This window comes from Rhipicephalus microplus, chromosome 4, assembly GCF_043290135.1.
Source record: "Rhipicephalus microplus isolate Deutch F79 chromosome 4, USDA_Rmic, whole genome shotgun sequence".
In the NCBI taxonomy this organism is placed as follows: Eukaryota; Metazoa; Arthropoda; class Arachnida; order Ixodida; family Ixodidae; genus Rhipicephalus; species Rhipicephalus microplus.
The window spans coordinates 23440885-23468642 of NC_134703.1; the positions used below are offsets into that span (position 1 = coordinate 23440885).

Consider the following 27758-nt stretch of genomic DNA (forward strand, 5'->3'; position numbering starts at 1 on the left):
TCACATCATGGCAATGAAAGAAAGGCTGCTTGTGCTGGATGAACCTTCCTACAAAAAGGTCTGTGGAAGCCCTTGGTCGTATTATGAGTGGGCCATAATGTCCAGAGAATTTGGAAATGCTACTCACATAAGCTGTCCCACGATGAGCGTCGGATTACCAACGCTGCATGTTAGGCACATTTCGATGGGATGTTTGCTCAACTGACCTTTGTGCCTTTCCCATAACACAGGAAGTTCAGCGAGACGCTCCTCCACACAAACTGCCGTCAGTCGGGCTTCAGCATCGTGGTCCCAGCAGTCTTCTATCGTCTCTTTGAGTGCACGAACAGCCTGAACATAAGAAACAGGGCATGTAAGTAACAATGTTTGAAAAATGTATGCGTAATTAGAAACGGGAAACACTCATCGATAGGTGATAGACATTTAGGATGCTTACAAGCACACTAGCAGTAGCACAAACAAATCCTACCAAAGTTTTTATGTAGTCCATTAAGTAATGTCAGAACCAAATGTTATAATTGCTAAGACAGAATATTACTGGTCAGCTTTTTTTCGCCTCTACATGTGCTTTTTGTAATGCCTGCCATATTAAGGGCTGATAATCAAAGTCTATTTGATTGACAGCAAAATTTTAATTGAGTTAATTAATGGCAGAGTAGCAGGGATATAGAACCATGCAAAATAAAGCAATGGGTCTGGCCACTTGAACTGGTCTGCATCTGCAATGAGTAATCAAAATAAAATATGTTATTCCTGCAGGGTTGTTAATTGCTGGAATTTCTTATAACTGCTTTTTAATACCGCTTAAGCAGACGTGCACACGCATAGTAATTAGTGGGTGTCATGCGAACACAACTGAATTACCTGCAAGGTTTTCAGAGTACTGTGGCCACCACATAATCATCGAGATCGGGCCAAAGAGCTGCAATGGTTTGCATTGTTCTGGTTTCTGTGTTATTTCCAGCAAGCAGTTTTTTTTTTTCAGTTTTGGTACTGAAAATGTCTGTTTCTATAAACTTCATGCAGCACAAACATTTTTTTTAGGAGAGAAAATTTTATGATGAAACTGCTCTGACTGCCTTTGCCAAAATTAGACTTTTTTTTTGTTTTAAACATTCAGAAATCTGTTTACGGTCGGCCTTAAAGGACCCTTATACTATTCCCAAAAGTTTTTTAACATTTCAAACAAACGCCTGGATCGAGTTCAGAACGCAATCACAATTAACGGTGCCAAACACAGCAGTGCTACGTGCCACGGGTGCATCACAAAATAAAAATAAATATACAACAGGAAGTTTTCTAACAGGGGCCCTATAAGTTTTAGGCACCAAAGCCCATTGCGTGTGCTCACTTTGGGTCAAACAGGAGCTAAGAGTTGTCGAATAGAGTCTGTGGGTGCCGTCACGTATGTCTGACGCAAAGCTTTTCGGGCAAGCTTTGGGACTCCAGCTGAATTCGAGAAATAGCGCCCCCAACCCAAGACCCAAACTCTGTATGGGTCTCCCGCATGTGCAGTGACCTCGATGCTATTTTGTTGGAGGCCCAAAGCAATTGCGGCCTCTGTTGAAAAACTCCCTATTCTCTAGTCCTCTCCAGGTGTTTTGGTATCTCTATTGTTGGCCATGACATTACCACTCACATCTGGTCATGCTAGAAACAAAAAAAGCCTGTTTGTCTCCTTGCAGATATGCACGCTTGCCACTCTTCCTCTTCGCATGGTGAGAAGGAGCACTTGGCCAAGAGGAGAGATGGGCCGACAAAAGGAATATAGAAAGGGAAAGAGTAATGCAAGCAAGGGCCACTTTTGAATCATCAAATGTGTGTAAGTCCGCTTTTACAACAACGTTTTGAAAAATTCTGGTGCCCACAATGTTTATTGAAGACTCATGCACAACTGCAACACCGCAACTAAAGTTAAACCTCTTGCCAAGAGTCATTTGGCCAGTGAGCAATCAAGCTGCAACAAAGCCATTGCTAGAAGAGCTCAACACAGCCTGGGATGTGGGGAGGCATATCTTGGTAGATATGATGATATGCCTCTTCAGTCCTCCCTTCAGTCAAACTCACCGGGTTGCTGTCTTTCCAGATGTCAGGGAAAAGTGGCCGTGCTTTGTGCCTGGCTACCAGCACTTGCATTTGGTCAGTACTTGGGTAGGCCCCAACTTCGGCCTCGAATGGCATCTTGTAGTCTGGCACGCTCATTCCTGCAGAAAAATAACGACAATTTTTTGTGTTCCAACCTCCTCCCTTACAGAGTGTGTGTGTGCAATACAACTCTATCATCATCATCACCAGCCTGACTACACCCACTGCAGGGCAAAGGCCTCTCCCATGATCCGCCAATAAACTCGGTCTTGTGCTTTTCGTTGCAACGTTATACCCTCAAACTTTTTGATCTCATCGGCCCACCTAACCTTCTGTCTCCCCTTCGTGTGTTTGCCTCCTCTGGGAATCCAGTCAGTTACCCTTAATGACCACTGGTTATCCTGCCTACGCGCTGTTACGGCTGTAATTGAAACTGTATTTTGAAACTAAATAACCAAAAGTTTCTTCCCTAGAGAACCAATGGTACTGGCACATGGACATCTCAATGCTATCTCCCTATGTTGTCTCAAATTTCTGCAGCAGCTGCTCCATAATCTTTGCAGTGATTTTACAATGCACAAGGACGCTGTAACAGGCTTGTGAGCCTTAGCCAACACAGTAGGACATGTAAAATTATGTCTGGTAGTAATGCTCTATCGCATATGTATGCATGCACAAGCATTTAGTTAAACCCACAGTTACATTGATTATAGTTACCTTGATAGAGGTCAGAGCAGCGGGTAGCTATTTCCCAAAGGACTAGGCCAAGTGCGTAGACATCAACCTGCTTGAGTGAAGATTCGCAGTCCCGCAAGTTGACTGCCCCTTCGAGCACTTCTGGTGCCATGTACCTTAGAGTTCCAACCTTAGTGGGGAGAACAGAAGCAAGGACAATGTTGTTGGGTGCCACATACTAAAACTCGTCCCCTCTCAGTGCAACCTTGAGTGAGGCTTACATGTCATATTTTAAGCTGATCTAGCTCATAATAATTTGCCATGATCAGCGATAGTTCAAGGATGTGGGGGATGCTTTTTGCTCAAAGGTGCACTACCATCTTTCTCTATTACCCTCTAACATAATTCTTGAAGAAAAAGAATTTCAAATTTTCCATGGTTAGAAGAGAGGCTTAGCTTTATTCCAGCAGTAATTAAACTGGCAGCTGTGTAGATGAAATTCAAAATGCAGCAGGCATGTTTTGCTCATCGGTAACTTGTTAAAAATGGTAATGCACTGAAAATTGACAGTGACGCTAAGTAATACAGTGGCATGCAGGAATGAAATGATTGAAATACTATATGTGGTGACAAGCATGGATGCGGCCAGGGGCGGGAGCGAGAACAGCAACATCAAGAGCACGGACTGGATACATAAAAACTAATGCAACCTGGTGGGAGTCACGGCAGTGGCAAGTGGAGCACGCATATAGATGCTCAGACAACCCTCCAAAACGATATCGAGCTTGGCAATGAATACGTTAAACACACACGCAGATGAAAGCAGTATGCAGTGGTCTTCGTGTTCCAGTGCACCTTTTTTTTTTTTTCACACAGTTGCATTCTAGGCACTATCTACTTAAACAAAGTGTATCAAGTTCAGTTACAGGGAAACAAAAATGTGTGAGTGCATAAAAAATGGCATACCAGTAACCATCACCGACTGAACCACGACAAGCTAAGAAGTACAATACCGTGGAACATGCCACAAAATCAATGTTTGGTGCTGATTATCTGGCAAGTGAATAACACCTCCTTTTTTGAGGTGTATGCCACTAAGCTTTTGACCTGTCACTCGTTATGCACAATGCATCGCTCTGGTATATATGTTGTGCGTCTGTAAGTTAGTTGGGAAAGAGCACATGTTTAATGTGGTAGGCGCAAATGAAGTGGTAGTGCAATGAAGACAATGCACCAAAGAACAAATGTGAGATGAAGGCATGAAATGCGTGAGCATATACGTCATGCATTCAGCTGGGAGGGAAAAGAATGTAACTATCACATATGTAATGTTAGCACGTCAACCTAACTAATACACAAAGTAGATCTCATTTTGGCAGCCTAAACAGAGTCATTTAGGAGAGTTTAATTAGACTCAACATGTGAAGGAACAAAGCGCACACAAAGCATGTATAAGCACACTTACATCAGCAAGTGAGTTGGTCTCTGCATGCTGTTCTTCGCCATTCTGAATGTACTTGGAACCAGAGATTCGAATGGCAAAGCCGAAATCACACAGCATGCAGCTTCCATCATCCTTAACCAAGATATTCTGTGAAGTGAGATCACGGTGGGCTATGCACGGCTTGTTTGGTTCTAGAAAGCAAAGAGAAGAAAGACCGAATGAACACAATGTTTACATTGGCAATTTCACTGATTTTTCTGATTCAGTGCTGCTGTTTTCTCATAGTTTGTTTTATCATGGCAACAACACAGAATAGGTTTAAGGACTGAAAGCTCGGCCAGTTGGTGACAGTACTTGAACATATTTTAACTCAGCGCACAACTACCCGGACACAACAGAAGAAGAGACCTGTCTATTAAAGCGCTGCGGTTTGTTCCTTCTTGTGTTGTGTCTGCGTAGTTGTGCGGTCAGTTAAAATATGTTAAAGTACAGAATAAGTTGCCAGGAATCCTGGCATGCTTCTACTGGAAAACAAAAACAAGCCTTTTATTAGCACAGGCACACGAAAGACTAACATCCATTAATTCACTCTTTGAAATACTGTCATTTCTTTTTTACGTTCTTTTAAAAAGGCCCTGAAACACTTCATCAAGTAACCATGGAATGGATTCAGTAAAAAGGTTATTGCCTGATGATTTCAACGCCACAAAACTTTAAGAATCCATCCAGTATGAGCGGAGTTACAAAGGTTTGCCGCACGCTGCAGTCTAATTCCTTTTCCTCTTGTCCCAATAAAAGCACTGGAAGCTAAGCAGGGAGAGAGACATGGGTAAAGAAAATACGTCACGCGTGCCTCGTAATTTTCAGCAACCTTCTTTCTTTTTTTTTTGAAATATGCGGCTTTTTTATTGTGATCGCGCACACACGCATGGACAAGTCGCAGCCTCTTGCGGCGATTCCTGCAGTGACCGAGCACGCAATGTTCAAATCAGCCAATGGCTGATGGAGGGCCTTCTACGAGTGATTTTTGAGCTTCCTCTGTCATTTTTCGAGAGAAGAGAAAGTGATTTTTAGCTGACTTTGAAAATTTATCGTGAGTTCCAGGCCATGTGCTATGCTATAATATTTGGCTCGCGCATTCTCGCGAGCCTCTACAACCGTTCGTCAATGTTTTCTCATCGAGCTCAAAAACTGTTGCAGGGCCCCTTTAAGCAACTATTTTAGAAGATTCAAAACCAAAGCGTGTACACTCAAATCTCAATATAACGAACCTGGATGATTGGGGAAAACACAATTTACCTGTCAAGTGCAATACTAACCTTACTGTTCCAACAATCACTAAGCACTAGTGAGGTTTCCCACGATTGGAAGAAAGCACAAATCATTCCCATCCATAAGTCTGGCGATCGATCAAAAGCACCTAATTACCGCCCGATTTCGCTAACCAGCATACCATCCAAACCGCTAGAACACATTATAACAACCAATTTAATGAACTACCTTGAATCAATTAACTTCTTTTACGCGTACCAGCATGGTTTCAGAAAACTATTATCGTGCAAAACACAGCACTCAGAATTCACCGATGATATCTTGCAACATATGGACGATCATCTACAAATTGACGCCATCTTCCTCGACTTCTCGAAGGCCTTCGACCGTGTCCCACACAATCACCTGCTTGCAAAATTATCTACTCTTGGTATCCCCTCCGAAACCGATTACTTGGATAGAACATTTCTTAAAAGGTCGCGTACAATACACTACTGCCAACTCTCATGACTCGCAAATTTCTAGTGTTACATCCGGTGTCCCCCAGGGAGCAGGCTTATCCCCTCTATTATTTTTAATCTACGTCAATGACCTGCCATCTAACACAAAAACCAGACTCCGACTTTTCGTCGATGATTGCGTCATCTACAATGCCATTCACAAGCCTAGCGACTCCACTAATCTTCAGGAAGACACGGACACTATCGCTGCATGGTGTGGAAAGTGGCACATGCCTCTTAACCTTAATAAGTGCCAATCCATGTCCTTTTCCCGTAAACGCAGCACCACTATTCACGGATATCATATCAATTCAAATGAAATAACTCGAACAGACTGCTATAAGTATCTAGGCGTTCAGTTGACATCGTCAATATCATGGGCCGCTCACATTGAAACAATATGCGCACATGCTTCGCGCACACTTGGATTTTTGCACCAAAATCTCAAATCTGCGTCACCCGCTATTAAAAAACTTGCATATCAGACATACGTTCGGCCTAAATTGGAATACGCTTCATCTATCTGGCACCCCTCACAAGCATATCGCACCTACGAATTAGAATCCATCCAGAATCCCGCTGCTCGCTTCATAACGTCAAACTATTCGCGTAAATTTAGCATCACTGAACTCAAACGCACACTTAACCTTCCGTGTCTCCAATCACGTCGAATCATCTCGCATCTCTGCTTGCTTCACTCTTTTTATTATCACCCACTTGCCAGGCACCCTGGACTTCAACCCCCGCCCCGAATCTCGCCGCGCCTCAACCACAGCAAACCAATCGCACACATTCAGTGCCGCACATCATCAATGAAAGATTCTTTTTTCCCCCATGCAATAACCCTGTGGAACACCCTCCCCGACAGTATTGTTTTGTTCACCGACCGCCCGACTTTTTGCGGAAAAATAACAATGCATCTGACCTCAATTGAAATGAACTCCTAGTTGAACCATGTTAGTAGCCAACTTTTAATGACTCATGCATTATGATGCTGATCACTTATGTATATTGCTGTTTTATTTCCAGTCAACGATAGTTGTTTTTTTTTTCTGCTTGCTTGATTCCTTTCTTAGAGATGTTTTTTCTACTTTTTTTTCGTCTTTTCTTTCCTTTTCGGCGTTTGTGTGATTAAGAGTCTGTCATATATTGCTTGCCCCTGCCTTATGTAATGCCTCCGGGCCCTTAAGGCTTCAATAAATTAAATGAAATATAGTGAAATATCGGTTCATCATCATCATTATCACCATCATCATTATCATCATCAGCCTGACTACGTCTACTGCAGGACAAAGGCCTCTCCCATGTTCCTCCAGTTAACTTGGTCCTGTGCTTGCTGCTGCCAATTTATACCCGCAAACTTCTTAATCTCATCTGCCCACCGAACCTTCTGTCTCCCCCTAGCCCGCTTGCCTTCTCTGGGAATCCAGTTAGTTACCCTTAACGACCAGCGGTTATCCTCCCAGTGTTTTTCTCAATCATTTATACCTCGTACATCAGTAGATTGGAACCACCTTCCCGAAGACATCGTCACTATTACTAATAACAATATTTTCCGTCAAACATTACTCAGTATTGTATGAGCTAAACGTCACTCTAATTTGTATTATGTTCACCATCATTGCACAGCTGCTATTGTATAATCAGGAGTTTTTCTTTCCTTTCTTTATTTATATGTTTGTTGCATTGTTTATTCTCATGCTCATATTCTCTGTTTATTCTCATTCTCATATCGGTTATAATGGAGTAAATGAAGAATAGTATTTCAATAGATAGTTTTAAATAAAAATACCTTGATAACAAGTTTTCAATTATAAGAAACTAATTTTCATGTAAAATACAACTTTTTCATTATGAAGTTTGAGTGTACTTGTAAATGCAGTACATTATAAAGTGTTAGAACAGTTTCATGGTTTAATCACTAGAAGGGACGATTAACAGATGGTATACCAACTGAAGTAGGGAACTCTCTTTATGCTTCAATCCATCTCCAACCCGTCTCCACGTGTACAGTAGCAATCCACTTATCTTGCACTGGTAGACCTCCCTACCTTTCCTTCTCTAGCATTTATTCTCTATTGAGTGCAAAGCATTTCTTATCGAACTTTGGCGACTTTGAGCGCATATGTCTATCTATTTATCTATCTAGCCGCCTATGATTTTTAGCTCTCCTGGCTGTTTCGATAATGGTATTGATACCAATATTGGTATGGCATAACATGACTGTATGATGAGCATAAGGGAGTAGTCATAACATGAAAATCATGACATGTATGTCATGAATGTCATGATTTACACTTCATGGTCTTGCTGCTCTTGCGGTGGTTTCGTTCACGTGACATATTGCAAAACTGGTATGGTATGACATAACTGCATGGCGAACATAAGTGACAGACCTTAACGTAGAAATCATGACATGAATGTCATGTAAGTCATGACTACACGCCACGCTCATGGTGCGCTCGTGGTCAGTTCGCCAGCTTCACGTATACCAAATTTGGTATTACGAGAAGTTAATGGTTGCCGAAGATATATGACTGTTGCAAAAATTATAATCATAAGATGCATGTCATGTAAGAACATGACTACATGCCATGCTCATAGTGCGCTCGCGGCCATTTCGCTAGCCTTGAATCACGTATACGAAGTTGGGTGTAACGTGACACAAACCGACGAAGGTAAATGACACATCCAAACTTGATAATCATGACATAAAAGTTATGTGCGGCATAATTTAGGTCCGACTCGTAATGTTGTGCTAATTTTAAAGTGACGAATTAACCTTGCTCATTTGTGCTTCGCACATCATCGATTTCCACTGTACGTGGAGATCTGCCATTTTTTTACCCTCAAGTTAACAGGTATCTGAAATCTAATGTTAGCACACGCCATACAAGAGATTAATAAAACATGCCCAAGTTACTATGTAAAATCTACAAATACAGTACAGGTGGCAGGTACTTGAGAGCCGAGGCGTACCTTCAGTGTGTAGGTAGGCCAGTGCTCTGGTGATGGACTGCGCCATCCGACATAAGCCAGACCAGTCTACAGTGGTCTTGCGCAGTTGCTCCTGCAGGCAACCTTTGGAGACATGTGTCAGCACCAGCATCCACTCACGCCTCCCGTCAGGACATGTACGCTCATCAGCACCTTCGGAGATGAAAGTATTTGAAGATATATGTGAAGCACTCTCAAATGACTCCAAATTAAGCCACACGTTTCAGTTGATTAAAGCAGCACATGGCACAAGATGTTTGTTCATTAGCTTTGTTTTATGACATTGGCTAAGCGACACCTTCACCAGCCACCCTTTTGTTGTTTTTTTAACATGGTGTGCTAGATTGACATTGAGTTCTTATCGTGACAGATGAGAGTATTTAGCATGTGCTGTTAACCTGTTAGCTCCTTTGTGCCAAAAAAAATGCTTGAACAGTGTGGCAGAATTAAAGGAATGGAGAACATAGTAACATTTTCTGGCACAACTGCTTTTGTGCTAAGTTTGAACAGTACGACTTTACACACACAAACAAGGACATGCACACACACACACACACAGCACTCTGTGTACTTGGCGAGGTAAAACTTAGAATGATAAACCATCTAGCCTGCCAATGCACTTAGGCCAACTTTTGTGCTGTGGTCTTCTATGGGCATTACAAAGACAGTATTATACATGGCACAGATTTTCTGTCTGCACGAAGCCTAATCTTGAAGTTTTGACCCGCATGTTTGAACTGTGACTTTTATTTTTTTATAAGTCTCCATGTCGCACATATACTTGACAATCAGTCCTCTCTATTTGAGTCCTTTCGTTTTCCCTCACATACTCGTCAAGATTGTTTTCTGAATAATTTCCTCTATTCATAGTGAATTAAGCCACGTAGAATCAAAATGGAATAAAAGGAAACAAATGCATACAAGGTTTTCATCTACTCCCACGGCTTAATTCAATGCAATCCAGCTTTATACATGAACTCACAGATTGCAAAGTCAAGGGCCTGCCTGCAGAGCCTATCATCCGCTGGGAAGTGTGACTAGCGATCACAGAAAGCAGCGCTTGACTCACCTATCAGCCTTGGAAGGAATGGAAGGTCACCATGAAAGAGCTTGTATATGTCCTTCTCGTTGGCAAAGTAGTGATGGTGGTGCTGCGCAAAGATCTTCACAGCCACCGTGCAGTCGTTCAGGGAGCCCTTGCAAACGCAGCCATACCGGCCTTTTCCTATGGTTTCCTGCAGTCACGGAGCCACGTCAAAGCGTACATCAGAGGGAATGCAGTCTGCAAGAACAGCATGTCTGCTGCCCCAGTGGAGTGCATCAACACTAAGTTTACTTTATTGCTTCTTTTCTTCAGACTTTGTTTTTCCCTCCCATACAAGAATTGAATGCACCACATTGAAAAAAAAAAAAAAAAGGCTGAAAACTCAGAGCTTGCCAGGGCCTCTTTTCCGGAAATGACAGCCTGGCTAGCTAAATCTTGTATTATCAGTTATTGTCCATATATTCACAATGCCCATAAACTGTCGTTCCACCAAGCGGAATTCGGGGGCATCCTCTTGAGGAGGCAGACACTCTCTCGTTGGGCTGTGATAATCTCAGTGTTAACACGTCAGCAAGAAACGAGCACTAAGCGCTTTGCATGTTTCGTGCACCAGTAAGTAATATGGACCATCTGTAAGAAACAAAATCTTTTTCGTTTTTCCGAGACGTGAAGTTCTTGTGAAATGAAAAATGGGGCAACTCTCGCTTTCAATTGTAGCCTGTAGAGTACACACATATCAGCTCCACGAGATTTCTTGCAGCCCCATACAACAAAACCTCGTTAATACAGTCACTGGGAACGTGAGAAATCTTCTAATTAGGGGTGTTTTCAAATAAACAGAACATACAAAAAGCGGGATGCAAGAAACTTGAAATTATTCAAAGAAATAAGGGCTGGTCATTTGCCGTATCGGCTAGTTTGCGGCTCCAAGGGTTTTGTTTTACAGCAATACCTGCTCACAATTTTGCCGCGAACAAAGGGCGATGCGAGACCTCGCTGCTGCCAGCGCAGAAAACACGCAGGCAGCATGTCGCCACTGCTCCTAGCTGCGTCAGCAGGTGATGTGGCCATTCGCCCATTCTTTCTGGTAAACTAAATAATATACAGTGCGACGAAATTCACAATGTATTTTGGCTGGAAAACATCACCTTTGAAGCTGAGCAGAGTTTTCAAAGTAGGCGTTGTAGGCAAAAACTCCGCAAGCAGATAAAGTGCGTGAATTATGTAGCTCACAAATGCCCAAATCAGCCAATGGCTGCAAATTTGGGTATATATGGCGAGGTCATATGGGTACATGGTATCATTTCTACATAGAAACAATATCCATTTTTAGCTTACTTCGAGAGTTAATTGTAAATTCCACGACATGTGCTACGATAATATGTTTGGGTCACATGTTTTCAGGGACTTCGACAGCCGATCCGCAGCATTTTTCCGACCATGCTGAAAAAGTGCTGCAAGGTCCCTTGAAGTTGTAAGCGAGTATAGCTGGTTAACAAGGCTAGCGTGCCTGTATTTTGAGGCTGTCCAGGTCCAGCATTGGTGACTGCAGCTGGGGTGCCTCCATGAGGTGGGCCGAATCAAGGCCTGGCTTGGGCTTTGGTAACGCGCAACGCCAGTAGAGCACCACCAGGCCTACCGTGATTGCCAGGAGCAGCAGGCACCCCACTATCAGGAGCACCACTGTCTGGCCTCTCGGTTCGGCACGGTACTGCTCGGCTGCAATGTAAGCGTCCGGATGAGTGTTTCATGCGAAAACAGAGTAGCGACAGCATAACGTTATCACAATGTATTATGTTTCATTGTTATCCTTTGCTAACTTACATATGTTTTTTGTGTACATATGTTTTTACATATGTACACACACATATGTACATTTGCTTTTTGTATAAATAAATTTTATATGTGTTTTGGTAAGTTGTCATATGTGAACATGTCCTTTCTGCAATGATCCCTGACAAGATCAGCAGTATAAACAAATTAATAATAACCACAAATTGTGCAAAATGACAACTTTTCAATTACTTGAAAACTAGCGTGCTGTCAATATGATAATTGAAGAAGAAGAAAAAAGCCACATACAAATGTTTTTGCTTTGTGATAATGACATAATGCTTAATATTAAAATTAACAAAAGGCAACCTTATAGTAATTAATATATTGTAATAAAATATCGTAAGAAAATTTCTCTGAAAGGGAAAGGTGGTTTTGGGACGTTAAACCCCATATATCAATCAATCAATCAACGAGAGGAGAACGATGACTAAGAGATTTTGCCTGTTCCCCCCTTCATTTTTTTAATCTTCTTTTTTGTACTCCTTTTATGGTCATGTATCTGTACCTCCTACATTACCAACCTCACTAACAACAATTGCAAAAAACATGCTCATCTTTTTCTTATTTTGCACTGATCACAAAGAATGTATAACAAGCACAAACTTACGAGGATATATTTCTGTGCTGTCATCATCAATTGGAATGTAACCATCGGTGACGTTGACATTGCAGAAGTCTCCCAGGCAGCAACAGAACTTTGTGTTGTTCAGAGCCTTGGAAGGCTTTTTGGTAGAGATGCAGTTGGAGGACTTGCAGTCCACTTCACCTGATGAGCCCCAGCAACCTGCCAATGCAGAGACATGACCTTTGTCAGTAACACTGGCTACAAGTTTAGCAGTAAACATTGATGTCTTAAGCTACAAGTTTTGACGTGTGCGCATGTATATACACGTGCATACAGTTAATGTTTTGATGGTCAACATCTGATACAACATCCAAGATTCAATTTGATTATCGTTGAATCATTTTGTGCAGGTGTAAATAAGCATTCATCAAGCAAATCCATCAAAACGCCACCTGTTAACTGCTGCTATGGGTGATCTTATGCAAAAGAGAAATAGAGAACACTGAATAGTTGATTAGATAATGAGAAAACAGAATGCTGTGACCGTTTAGTACACCAGCTACTCAGTGGGTGTGCTAAATATATTTCTCAATATCGTGCAACACAGATAAGGAGGTTATGTCATGGTGGAGCCCTAGTACGGCCAGTATACATCATAAATCAATCAAACTGTGTGGTCATAAACAAATAGTAACGCTGATTAAATTAGTGTAAACATTCTAATTAATCATAGGCATAGGTTTCACATGCAGAAAGAAAAGATGGTGCTGAAGCTAGCAGATGTCATGAGACTATAACCTGGTTCCTGATATCCACCTACAAGATTATGGCAAAATGTACTGTGCTTTTAATTATTTTTCTGGAAGGTACACATATATTCATTTTGTGCTGTGAGCGAGAGCTATTCGAGAACATACAGTGTGCTTTAGTGAGCCATACAGTGAAACATACAGTGAGCCATGGCACAGCCTAATATGGACACTTGCTTAATTTTTACATGACAGTAAATAGTAAATAGTCAGACTGCTTGCAGTCGTCTACTCTAAGAATGTGATAGTTATGGTATTTCTCACTTCACTTTCAATTTTCAGTGAAAATGCTGCCATCACTCATTAGAGTGCATAAGTTTTTGGCATGTACAGAATTGGTTGTGAGCTTCTCGGATGACACGCACTTTAATCCTAGAGTTAGGATCCCTGCTCTAGCTGTCTTGTCCAGAAACCCAGGTCCAATTTTCATAATTGGCCATCGAATCACAACCTGTAGTTATTTTAACACATGACTGCCTCAGCAGTAAACAGTATCTTGCATATGTTGCTTAATTAATCTAATCATTTCTGTTTTCAAAGGATTTCAAACATATCTGCTGAAACACCCTACATGTTGGACACGGTGCAAGCAACGAAAAGTCCTTGGTGTGTTGCTAAAGCCAACGTTTGAACAAGCTTGCTATTCAAAACCTTGGCTCCAGCACCAGCTCATGTTCCAAGGATCCTCCCATGAACTCTACCTTATTTGAATTCAGAAGTAACGGTAATGAGAGAGTTTTAAGCTGAATTTTCCGAATGTGTTAGTGTGTGCCAGTAGACTCTGCACTTCACTCATGGGCGATGCATTTCCAGGCTTGTTCATTCGCTAGTGTGCATGCTTACCTTGAGTGAGGATAATCTGCGTCGTCTTGTTTGTGGGATCTTCTTGCCAGAGCGTGTAGCAGAAGTTGGAGCCTCGCGGGCACCGCTCGGTTGTGTTGGAGTCCAGGAGTTCCCCCGTGGCCAGATTCTGCTCGTGGTCCGTGTACTGGTGAGGCTGCTGCTGTCGATGTCGCTGATGCTCGTCACCGCTGCTCCGCCCGACGTCGTGGTCATCCTGGCTGGCAGACTCCTGGTCTTTGTGCCCGTCGGTGTCTGCCTTAGATGGCTGCAGGCGCACCGAAGACTGGCGTGAGTATGCACAGACCTTCTGCGAAGTGGCCAGCGCTGCAAGAGAGATGCAGAAAGTCAACATGTACAATATGACCTGGAAGAGTCCGAATCAGTGTTGGCAGCGTAGATATATAGCATGGGCGGAGCCAGCACTTTCCTGGTGTTTCAACCGGTGTTTCATTAAATGTGTTTGAAAATCCTCCGAAATAAGGGAATGAAATAGTTGCTCACTTCCATCACAGTTACTTTTTCCGTATCAGCAGACATTTTATGATGGATAGAGATATTGACTGTGGCAGTAATTAAAGAAACTAAGTTAATAAACTTTTTTATAATGAGTGGAGACAGGCATTTGGTTCGAATAGGAGAATTGGAACCCTTCCTAATCAGAGCACATTGATGTTTTGAAATTTTGTAAGAGCGGCCACGGGTAATTTTAACAGAATGTTCAAACGTGACCAATCTGTTTCAAATAAAAGATTACTTTCCCTTCTATACTACAGAAAGAAAGGACTGTGAAAATATGCTGTGTTTTATAAGCAGCTTGACTAGTTCACAGCTCCATAAAAAAGAGCAGAAAAAATAAATACCAAGTAAAATGTCAGAGCGGTAGCAGCACCACGGTAAACATGGAGATACAGCATGCCACAACCATGCATATTGCAGCTATGATTTAATACATATATGAACTGCTGACTGAAAGCGAAATTGTTACACTGTGCATAAAACAAACATGATAACACGATTGTCATCCAGAAACAAAATATAAGGCACATAATATGCTACATAAAAAAGACATACATTGCAACATTATGCACTATATAGATTGTAATCACAGGAGTACCTACATGTAATAAAAATATCTATATCTAAGAGTTTTATTTTGTGACTGAGAGAAAAAAATGTATAACTGAATGCACTGTTGTTTTTAAATGTCAAGTGTTACACATTTGAAAAAATAATTCATGGACGTTGTGGTATGAACAGTTAATGAGCAAGCCAAAACCTTTCAGGTCACAGTGACTTAAAAGAGCTGGAAGAGTGTGAGATAAACGCTGTTTGCCTCAGTTTAACCGTGTTATATCAATGTCCCATTTCTCTCCATGACGGGTGGGGTAGTATCAATTTCGTGCACGCAGGTTGGCTAGCATACTGAGGTTTCTTCATGTGCCTAAGAGTTTCCTATCTGAATTTTCGGCTTAATGCATAACTATATAGCTGGTGCACCTTAATTATTCCTGAGCTACAAAATAAGGATCTAGTGGATGCCACAAAATGAGCATTAAATATAAGCCTAATACATTTTTTTTTTTTTGTAAAACAGGTATATCTTATGAGCATACCTGTTAGTGGTATGCTCAACATTAGTAGCCGTCGTCGTACCCCACACCAATGGGCAATAGTTTTAAGAAGTGAATGATATAAAAAAAAGCTTCATTTTTTAAAAACCGAATACCGAATTCGACCTATTACACCTGATACTTGAGCTAATTTTTGCGGAATCTTGCGGAAAAGCGGGAAAGAACGCAGCTGTTATACTCCAACGCGACGCTCACAGTGAACGAGCGTTCGTTTGTGTTGGCGGCTTCGCTTGGGATTTCAGCCCGCTAACCAATGTAGAACTTAACACCACAGCAATCGTTGTAGTGTACATACGTCATTATGGTAGTCCGCTAGCTGCGCTGCTTCAGTTTCAACGATAAAATAGGCAGTTTTTTTTTTTTTTGAAATCTCAACGCGGCGATTGGTTGATTCTTATTTCGTGCTGCAATTATCCACATTTTTGTTGTGCCACATATTAACTTCCAGGTTTGCGTACGACGCTGGCGCCGCATCTGTGCACGACTGCGTCTTTTCTTTTTATTTAAAGCGTTTGGCGCGCCACACCTTCCAGCAGTGCTGCGCAGACCAGACACGCGCGATGAGCCGAAATATATTTTATTCCCCTTCAACACCCAATCCTGTGCGCAGCTATTCCAGGATGCGCCGTAACCCGGCCGCTTTGCAGCTCGTACGTGTCTGTCGATCGATACACAGCGCTTCGGTCGCACGGGGAAATCGACGTCTGCAGTCTGCAGAAGAGTCGCTCAACGGTGTGTCGCACAATGGTGCCCTGAAAGTTGATATAGCGAAAAACATAAGCGCGGAGCTTCGACAGGGCCGCGAATTCATTTACATGCTTGTAAAACTGCATGTTTCACGCATATCTGCATGTGTGTACAGAAGATATTTCCACGCGGTATATATATTTATCGGTCGTGCAAGTCTCAATCACAGCCAGCCAGTCGGTGTTTGAACCCTCCGCGCGAGAATTGCAAACACATTGAATTTCCCCCATCTTCGAGAGTGGTACGGCCATGAATCCAGCGCCTAGCGATCGCAAGCTCCGTCCACGTCGCCTTGGGCCCATATGCCAAATATAATCTGCCATTGAACCACTTATGAAAACTCGCGTCGTCTGCTTCATCACAAGCAACCGTTTTTAACGCAGCTATAGTTCTGTTTGTGACTGCAATCGTCTCACGAATTTTCTTCTTTCCCGGCATTCTCGAGGAAACAGCACCTACAAGAGGGTCGATGAGGACGTCGTGTCTCTTGTGGGTGTGTGTGTTCGCGCTGTTACTCCCTCGCTATACAGTGGACTTGTCCAAAATTTTTTTTTTTTTGTGCAGTGAGGCAAGGCAGTGCCCGGCTGTAGGCTGCAGCAGCGTCCAACAGTAAAAAATTTAAAGAAAACTTGAACAGCAATATATGCGGCATTGTGAACACTTTCTACATGCTTCAAGAAATGAAGAACTGCGCATTACGGCAGTTACGGGGTAAGTCGGTTTTCTAGCTCTTTCTGCTGCGCTCAATAGCGCTGTTATGGAGCGCGCTCACAGTGGGATCTAGAAAAAAATTTCCAGCAGATACGCAACTTAAACGCGACACGAGATTTCCGCGGCCCCTCGGAACACGCTCAGTCGTTTTCCGAGTCCGTCGTAAACAGCATAATTACCACGTCGTGTTGGGTGGAAATCGCTCGGGTTGCACTAAAATATAAGCCGCACGTGAATACGCGCATCATGGTGGAAGGTGGCGCCAGAAATACATAGAAAACAACGTACATAAGAACAACCGCGTCTACATGGGAGGGTGTTTAGGGAGCTCTGCGGAGGAGAAAGCGTCCGGCCATGCCGCCGCATCATTCCACGCGTGCCGTTGCAACCGCGTTAACGGAACTCCGACCCGCCGGCAAGACAGAAGCGGCCCAGGGGAAGGAAAGAAAGCACCTTGGCCTAGGAGAGGGGAGAACGCCCAGACAGAGAGATGAAGAGAGGAGGGTCAGCGAGAAAGATGAGCTAGACGAGCTGTTGCCAAGGTTACCGCCGTCTGGCCCAGACGTAGCGCTGGGAGCGGGAGGGCCTCCAGCCACAACGACGCGGCGGCGATGCCAGACAAGTACGCCCACTTCTGCCCTCTTCTCGTCCTCCTCGTAGTCTCTGTAGGCCTACTTTCCTTCGGAACCGCCGCACCGCTCTTTTTCCTCTCCGTCCCAGCGTTTCTCCCCTTCATAGCTCATTTACATCAAACAGTTGAGCCCTCTCGATACTCTACCTTCCTTCACCAGAGGTACGGCCACCGCCATTCTCTCTTACCATCACTCTCTTTCTCCACTCTCTCTCGTCTCTTCCCACCGCGTAACTTCCGCTTTCGAGGCACTGGCGCGGGGGCCTTAGGACACGCTGAAGTAACTGTATATTCTAGGATACGCCACAGCTACGCCGCCGGGAGCCGCTATGACGAAAATGCACTCTCACCTCTGTGTGCTTTTAACGCGAACCCGTCGAAGCGACTCGCAAGTCCTGGTCGCTCGCCTTGGCACTTCCTTTTTCCTAACCTCCTCTTTGTCCATCTCATCGCATTTCCTCCAGCCCAACCGTTCAATCCCTTGACACTTTCGAGAAAGAAGAAGGGCGAGGAAAAAGAGGTACGCCGGTAGTCGAGCCGAAGCCGCCGTAACGCTCAAAAGCCGCGCCTACAAGTCGCTGGGCGTATGAGAAATGCGCTTGGCGCATTCTAATGACAAAGTGAGCCCGCATGCGGCGATGCAGCTTACGGCGCGTGCAAGCGTAAAACAGAAGGGCGGTGGCAGCGAGGCATGGTTGTTAAGAAAACCGATAGCACGCGCAACGCCGATCGACCGGTGCTCTCTCATGAGCTAATCCAATTATGTCGCTTTTCTATAGCAACAGCGCTACAGCGTAATCTGACTCACTGAACTCCGCCATTTGTTTTCTTAATTTGCGGGTACTCGCATATCATGCAGCCCTACACGCTAACCACATGTTACATAGCCAGGCTATTCTCGGAACCGGTAATTAACCGGACTTCACGATGATTATGCGCCGATTATGCACGAATGCGGACAAACACAAAATGGTAAGTGGGTTTCGCGTTCCAACGTAACAACCTGGTTGTGATCGATGGTTATCCCGGCTGCGGCGGCTGCATTTCCGATGGAGGCGGAAATGTTGTACGCCCGTGTGCTCAGATTTGGGTGCACGTTAAGGAACCCCGGGTGGTCGAAATTTCCGGAGCCCTCCACTACGACGTCTCTCATAATCATATGGTGGTTTTGGGACGTTAAACCCCACAAATCAATCAATCATATGAATCGTGATCGATGGTTGTATGAGATATCGTTCGTGCGCTCCAAGACACGAGCGTTTTCTTGCATTCGGTCACGTATAACCGCAAAACGAATCCGCCACTTTGTACGACAAAAAGTAAAACAACAAAAACTAAAGCAAAGCGCTGCACGATCGACCGTCGCGGTCCATTTAAGGCGCAGCAGCCGGCCAAATCAATGCACCGCTGTGGTTATGCCAACGTGTCTATGAACGAACGCAAGTGCGACACTGACGGAGAATTATGACAAAGAATTGGGAGTGCCGGAAGCTACGTTAACTCTCTGGTTCCCTTAAAACACAACGCCGCCAGTTTATATCGACAAACAATCGCCATCAGAATCTGTGACCTCAATGGGAGTTGGTGCAGGAACGCCACATCGGTGTCGCCCCCTGCGGTTTTAAATGCGAAGCATTTCTTAGCGAACTTAAGCGACTTTGAGCGTATCTATCTATCTGGCCGCTTACGTTAGGGTGCTCTCGTGGTTGCCCCCTTAACTTGGCGTGAACCGAAATTAGCATGTGAGGGTAAGATGGTTTGACGAATATAACGCGCTGGTCAGGGCATAAATAATGTCACTATCCCGTCGCGTTCGTCGTCAAACACTTTCCGCCAGACTGTGACGCATACCCACGGGCGTGTATCTGCCGCTGGTATGCAGGTATGTGCCGCAGGTGATTGACACCTAGTATCTACCCAGGAACGATGAGAACACACATGGACAATTTTAACGCGAGAGCATTACGAAATAGCCGACATGGGTAGCGTCGACCCGACGAGTTCAAAGAATAAATGTCAGAATCCCAGCTGGAATCGAACCCAAGCATTTTGCGTGGCAATGAAGCATTTTACCACAGAGCTACGCCATGTATCGGAACTGATTGATTGATTTGTGGGGTTTAACGTCCCAAAACCACCATATGATTATGAGAGACGCCGTAGTGGAGGACTCCGGAAATTTTGACCACCTGGGGTTCTTTAACGTGCACCCAAATCTGAGCACACGGGCCTACGACATTTCCGCCTCCATCGGAGCCATGTATCGGAACTACTTTCCAAGCAGACGCTAATTTTCGTGAAACGTCAATAGTGGTCGCAGTGCTGCCTATCCAATTTTGTAAATAATACACATGTACTCCTTTGATACAGCCGTCACGTCGGGTTAACCTTCATTGTGGTTAGTTGCCTTGCGCTGAAGTTGATTAATGTGGCAGTGCCCAAGTCCAGCATTTTCGCGAGCATCAGCGCTTCATATCAACCCCTGGTGTTGCTAATACGCATGTTCTAGTTGGCATCGTTGCGCAAGTGCAAACTACTGGTTATATGAACATCCGCAACTCTTCAACATATGTCTGTGCGTGCAACATTTGTACATACATTTAGCGTCATTACATGACGTGTCGCTCAATAAAAAAAAAATGCAACACGGTGATCTTCCCTCCGCATGCTTCGCATAACGTCGATTCCCAGGTACGTGGGATCTGCCGATTTTTGTCTTTCTTTTTTTTTGCGGGCATTTTGCTGTCTTGATTATGGTGATCGAATCTCGGCCGCATTTCAATGTAGGCGAAATTCTTGAGCCCTGTCTACTGTGAGATGGTACACAATACGCTAGAAAATACCAGATGGCTGAAATAGATTGGGGTGTGCATGCCTCGTAATTATGTTATGGTTTTGGAACGTAGAACCCCCAACAATTATTATTATTATTATTAGTAGTAGAGGTAGTAGTAGTAGTAGTAGTAGTAGTAGTAGTAGTAGCAGCAGTAGTAGTAGTAGTAGTAGTAGTAGTATCGATGACCGCGCGTCTTCTCGTGGCAAAAGCGGTGTTTTAGTACTGTGAAAAGGCCGCTTATTAGAATGCAATTTTTTTAACAGTCTCTTTTAAAAGACCGTTTTTTTTTTCTCAATCAATCGGCCATCTCAGTCGGGCACTACACTTGACGATCCACGCAACAAGTCGACCCGCCATGGGATCACCGCCCTTGCAACGAAAGCGATACCAGTCGCCAATGGGGTTCGTACGCGGAGATCGGCACACTAATATCGCTTAAAGGCCGTTTCACATGACACAAAACGTAGCGATTTCCAGGTTGCTGCGAATTGGCTCGCAGCGAAAAAAAACTGCAGTTCGCTCCCGCCGCAGCGGTCCGCGGCGATTGATTGATTGTTTGTCGGGTTTAACGTCTCAAAACCACTATTTGATTATGAGAGACGCCGTAGTGGAGGGCTCCGGAAATTTTGACCACCTGGGCTTCTTTGACGTGCACCCAAATCTGAGGGTCCGCGGCGAGCTTCCAACGTGTTGGAAATTTTCGCTCTGATCGCAGCGGCGGGAGCGATTTTTGGTCGGGACCCGTCGAAATAGGGCTGGCCCGGCCAAGCCGTCGAAATAGAGTCGACGTGTTTGTTTTGGTAATGGCCGATGCTGTGCATTTTAAGATGAATTCAGACTGGAAAGTGTTCTTAAATGACGAAACAAGCAAGCCCTTCGTTACCGTTCACGGTAACGAAGGGCTTCATGATATCATAATATACATGATATCATGATATCATAATGCACATATTATTACATTACATTCGTGTCTCTCACAATGAGCGGTGGCAAGAACGCGCCGCTCCAGTCGCAGAGCGAAAATCGCGGACCGTTGGCGGTCCATGTGAAACGAAACCGCCATTAGCGACGGTTGCGAACAGAGCGACTGGAGCGAACGGAACGATTTTTTTTTTTCGCTGCAATCGCGGCACGTGAAACAGCCTTTACTAAAACGCTAACGCAAGATGAGTCGATCGCGACCCCCCTGCAAGTGCACTTTTTCGACTGTGTCAGCAGACGCACTCCATCCCCGACGCTAATGCGCCGGAAAGGCGCTTTGGCGCCGAGGGCATCTGCGCCTGCGTCGTCCCTAAGGTCCCTAGATCTAGGGACCTCAGTCGTCCCGCAGCAACGGCGCTGCACCGACTGCATGCAGCGGTACGTTTTACGCAACCACGGTCGCGACGCTGACGTTCGAAAAGCACAGGCACGCGAAGAGAGAGTATGGCGAAACCGACGCTCATATCGCATTTTCACGAAGCGCGCGCGCTTGTACTTCAAAAGCGCCGCGAAGGTTTCTTTTTTTTTTTTTGTCCCGGAGGCATTGTGCCGCTGTCGGACAAAGTGCGCAATGCGGCGAAGAGGAGCGGCAGGCTTAATCTCATATTGGACGGCTATAAAAGGCGCGGTACCTGTCATTCGATGTCTGACGCACGAGCACACCCAGACGCGCTGCTTGTCCGTTTGCTTTAATTCAATTCATTATATGTGTACTCGCCGAACGTCAGCACAAGCTTGACTTTGCCAATTCATGTGCTCTCCTCAGAAGTTACTTAGGGGTGGACGCTTTGAGACACTGAGGGGTGGAAGAGTTCTACAATTTCATTTTTTTTTTTTCAATCTTCGCGTTTACGACACAACCAATTTCATTTCTGCTCGCTCATTTCTGTCATCTAAAATGAGAAGAGTGGGAAGCGGCAATGATCCTTCAGCGTCGTGTTCAATAAGCATGGCCCACTCAAAAAACGCACCCACTGCCGAGTCGGTGACGCCAGACTTTGTACCCCCGTGCCACAGGTCCAGAAAGGAGTGTTTTCTTAACATTTTCTTCTTTATTTTTCTCCCTCCATGACGGTTGCACTGTTTCTATGCTTCGAGACATCATCATCATCAGCAGCAGCCTGACTACGTCCACTGCAGGACAAAGGCCTCTCCCATGTTCCGCCGGTTAACCCGGTCCTGTGCTTGCTGCTGCCAATTTATACCCGCAAACTTCTTAATCTCATCTGCCTTCTGTCTCCCCCTACCCCGCTTCCCTTCTCTGAGAATCCAGTTGGTGACCCTTAATGACCAGCGGTTATCCTGTCTACGTGCTACATGCCCGGCCCATGTCCATTTCCTCTTTTTTATTGCAGCTATGATATCCTTAACTCCCGTTTGTCCCCTAATCCACTCTGCTCTCTTCTTGTCTCTTAAGGTTACACCTACCATTTTTCTTTCCATTGCTCGCTGCGTCGTCCTCAATTTAAGTTGAACCCTCTTTGTGAGTCTCCAGGTTTCTGCTCCGTAGCTAAGTACCGGCAAGATGCAGCTGTTATATACCTTCCTCTTGAGGGATAGTGGCAATCTACCTGTCATAATTTGAGAGTGCTTGCCGAATGTGCTCCAGCCCATTCTTATTCTTCTAGTTACTTCAATCTCGTGGTTCGGCTCTGCGGTTATTACCTGCTTCGAGCCGCTACGACGCAATTTCCGAGGCGGGAACTCGAGCCACGCGTGCTCGCGCGAAGGGAGCATTCAGAAACGGCCGCGCAATCGGACGGACACGGAACAGGTTTCACACCCCGCTCACGCATGGACGCTTCGCAGTGAAGGAAGGGACAGCAGGCGCAGCTTTGCATACGCATCCTCTCAAGGACGGCAGCCGGCTTATCACACTGCCGCGTACCTCCTTTCTCTCCACTCGTTTTATTGCGCGCAGCGTCAAGACGGGGAACAGAGAAGCTGCTAGGTCGTGCTGCAACACCGGACATCATTACCTGCGTTTGTCCGTGCACGTTGCCACTGTAGTGTAACACGTTGTAACCACGGGGAGGCGGGCGGTAGACGGGGTTGTCGTCGCGTGTCGATGATGACAGCGCGAGAAATAATGGCTTCGCGTCGGGACTGCTGCGCTTAAGTGTACTCCGTTTCATACATCATGCGCGAGACTTCTTACAGCCCTCGCATATAAAAAATAGTTTAATTTTACCGCCCGCGATATGATTTTCTTTCGTGCTTTCTGTCTCGGAAGTAAACAAATCTCGTTATTTATACCTTAGTCAAATAGCTTGTTTTGGATCGCTTGGCGTCGTAATTTGGCTTCCGTGATTAGTTCCGGTGGAGTGCAGCCGGAGCCAATCGCGGAGGCCCTGTTTACAACGACCAAATCCAAGCGCGAGAAGTGCCGACTTACAAGTTTTGTTGACCGGACGTCTTGCCAAGCTTTCACAGCGTTGGGCCTGATGTACGGAACCAGCAGCGGCCGCCCACTGGCCACCAAAGCTGGCCACAGCAGTACAATTGATAGTACCACGCTGCGCTTGCGTAACCATGTCTGTATTTGTTAAAGGTGACACACGATGGCACCGTTGGGCGCACAAACTGTACATTGAGAAGTCTATGTCGCCATCACTGGTTTACTATTGGAAGACGAATGAGAAAATTTTCATTTTTTAAATTTCAATTTCGAGCCGAATGTTCAGAACCCGAATATCCTTGTGAAGTCACGGATTTAGGCGTTCCGTTTTGTTTTTCTTTATAGCGCCAGGCTTACAATGCGCAGTGTCTGGCTCACTTTAAACGCAGCTTAGTTCATATTTATTCTGGAAAAATGATGCAAGCCATAAAAAAAAATTGCCCGCAGCTTCCCTCGGCGGAACACTGAGGAGGATGCGGAGCATATAATTGGTTAACGGGGTGTTAAAGTGCGACTTACTTGGGTCGATGGCTAAATTGGTTAACGTGGTTGTGAAATGGGGTGTTAAATTGCGACTTACTTGGGTCGATGGCTAAATTGGTTAACGTGGTTGTAGGAGGGGGTGTTAAATGAGTGAACACGTACACACGTATGCGAAAGGACGGCGCTGGTCGAAGGGACGTCGATCATTGTGTTTGTGGATTCGTTGGAATTCATTTCACCGCGACCTTGGACGTCGACGCGCCGTACAAACCAACCGGCGAGCGGCAACTGAGCGAGCGAGCGCCGACCTTGAGTATATATACAGCGCGACGGCGCATGCACTGTCAGCTGTTGAATGTTCTCGAAGGAGAAGCGCGCGCGCGGCACAGATGGCGACGGAGCGACGGCGCATGCGCTGTCAGCTGTCGAATGTTCTCGCAGGAGAAGCGCGCGCGGCACATATGGTGGGCGACGGCGCGACGGCGCATGCGCGCGCGTCAGCTGTCTAATGTTCGAGAAGCGGCGCGGACGGCGCGGACGGCGCACTACAAGGCGCGAGTATAAGATGCTTCCGCATCTAAAAAGGCCGTTTCGAAATATACGTCCCGGCAACTCGGTGCGAGAACCTCAAGGCGGTGTCGCCACCTGTATTTTCAGGCGCTTTTTCTGACCCACAAGCTTAAATAATTTCGTGCAAGATGTGGTGTCGATCGTAATGTGGAAGAATAATTTGTGCTATGTTAACGCAAACTATTAGGACGGGAACATGCAGCGCTGGACAAAGTAGAAATAACGACAGACGAGGGCGCTCCGTCCGTCACCCTTTTGTGTCCAGGACTTTGCCCCTTAAATTTCCTAAACATGTACAAAACAGCCCAGTTAGGTGATCTCCTGCAACATAGGACATACGACGCGCAGGGCGATGTTATGGATTTGCACTGAAACGTCACAGCGATGGCAAAAATATATAATGTCCAGATAATTAATTGATATCGCAATACTACTGAGACAATAAGCTACGACGAGAATATTGCGGCGATTAAACGCAATCGGTACTGAGAAGAAAATTATGTCTTAAGGACCGTGTGACTTTAATTATTTGTTCGACAATGTCTGTGTGGCGAAGTATATCATCAGAATTACTACGCCCAATGCAAGGCAAAGGCCTCTCCCGTAATACGCCAACCAACCCGGTCTTGTGCTTTCTACTGCCACCTTATACCTGCGAACTTTTTAACCTCATCGGCCCACCTAAATTTCTTCCTCCTCTTCGTGCGTTTGCATTTCTCTGGGAATCCATTCAGTGACGCTTAATGACCAGCGGTTATTCTGCCTACGTGCTACGTGCCCGACCTACGCCCATTTCTAATTCTTGATTTCAACTATGGTACCCTTAACCCCAGTTTGTTCCCTGACCAACTCGGCTCACTTCTTGTCTCTTAAGGTTACACCTATTATTTTCCTTTCTATCGCTCGCTGCATCGTCCTCAATTTAAGCTCAACCCTAAAAGCTATAGCCTCAAGGTTTCTGCTGCGTATACGGCAGTGCTGGCAAGATGCAGCTGTTCTATACTTTCCTCTTGGGGGTTAGTGGCAGATTACCATTCATGATTCGACAATGCTTGCCGAATGTGCTCCACCCCATTCTTATTCTAAGAAGACATATTTCTTTACAATTTCAAGCGTCCCTCCACCTATTGCAAAGTTCTGTTTTCTGCCGAGACTGTTACACATTAATTTAGTTTTCTATAATATTCAGACCTAGTCTTCTGCTTTCCATGTCCAGCGCAGTAATCATGAGTTTTAATTCGTCCCTTGAGTTAATCATCAAGGCAATGCCATTAGCGAACCGCAGGTTACTAAGATACCCTTCATTACCTATTATCACTAACTCTTCCCTATCTAGGCCCCTGAAAACCTCCTGCTGACACGCGGTAATTAGCATTGGAGAGATCGTGTATCCCTGCCTTACACCCTTCTTTATTGGGATTCTGTCGCTTTCTTTATGGAGAATTACGGTGGCTGTGGATCCACTGTAGATTTCTTCGAGTATTTTTTCGTAGGGTTCGCCGATGCCCTGATTCCGTAGTGCCTGCATTACTGCTGATGTCTCGACTGAGTCAAACGCCTTCTCGTAATCTATGAAAGCTATGTATCGTGGTTGGTTGTATTACGTGCATTTCTTTATTACCTGATTTATAGTATGAATATGGTCTATTGTGTAGTAGCCTGTACGAAATCCCGCTTGAATTTTTAGTTGACTGAACGTTAATGTCACCTTAATTATATCAGCTCTTATTTTTGTAACTAGTAGAGAACGGACAGTAAGCTGATCGACCTGTAATTTTTCGAATCCTTGACGTCTCCTTTCTAATGAGTTAAAACGATGTTGGCGTTCTTCAAAGATTCTGGCGTCGCAGGTTTGACCACTACCTTGCACACTTGCTTCGCAGCCGTTGGGGAGTGAGGGCCAAGGGTCAATTGACGGGTACTTTCATGAGGGAGGTAGTGACCAAGTACTGCGCAAGGATGGCCAATGCTGCTCCGGTGAGGAAGTGCATTACCGGCAAGTGGTCGCCAGTGAGACCGCACCGCAAACCTTTTCTCTTTTTTTTTCCTTTTTAACTTTTTTTTTCCTTTTTAACGATTCCTTTATCACGCCTTTAAGTAAATATACGATTGGGAATGGTCCGGCATCTGCATTCGAACCAAATTTTGTCATTTCATGCTAAGTTGCTGCGCTATTTGTAACAGTGTGTGTGTGTGTGTGTGTGTGTGTGTGTGTGTGTGTGTGTGTGTGTGTGTGTGTGTGTGTGTGTGTGTGTGTGTGTGTGTGTGTGTGTGTGTGTGTGTGTGTGTGTGTGTGTGTGTGTGTGTGTGTGTGTTAAAACTGATATCCCGCAACTTTATGTTTTGTCACGTTCCGCACACAACAAAGAACAACTCGCAGCAGCGGCGAAAGAGGAGCATGCATTTCTTCGCAACTGTCAAGCGCTGTTGCGAATAGGGCGACTACCGGTCCGACTAGACGGACCAGTCGCTCCTTGCCATTGGCGTCCACTTCTGGCTGTTTTGTGTATCCCTTCACTTCTTTACTTTTCGCTATTATTCGGCTGTCTGCTGCAGCACGTGCCGACCTCGACTTGACCTTGAAAGGCGTTCCTCAGTTCACGTGCTGGCCCTTCACTCTCTCCCGCCATCACGTGCGGCGTCAACACTTCCCAGCCAAGGCGCTGCCGCATCACAAGAGGCACCTTTGATTGACAGCT

At 45.0% G+C, this 27758-nt stretch overlaps 1 protein-coding gene across 1 annotated transcript in view; it reads right to left on the reverse strand.

Annotated features, from left to right (window-relative positions):
* The window catches only part of wit (kinase protein wishful thinking), a 110362-nt gene that overhangs the window by 3771 nt on the left and 78833 nt on the right, over positions 1-27758 (reverse strand). The window contains exons 2-10 of the mRNA XM_037422555.2: positions 14072-14395; positions 12462-12638; positions 11529-11737; positions 10043-10208; positions 8956-9126; positions 4226-4395; positions 2803-2950; positions 2068-2204; positions 207-330 (exon numbers count right to left, since the gene is read on the reverse strand). Of these exons, the coding sequence (XP_037278452.2) occupies positions 207-330; positions 2068-2204; positions 2803-2950; positions 4226-4395; positions 8956-9126; positions 10043-10208; positions 11529-11737; positions 12462-12638; positions 14072-14395 (1626 nt within the window). The remainder of the gene's footprint in view (positions 1-206; positions 331-2067; positions 2205-2802; positions 2951-4225; positions 4396-8955; positions 9127-10042; positions 10209-11528; positions 11738-12461; positions 12639-14071; positions 14396-27758) is intronic.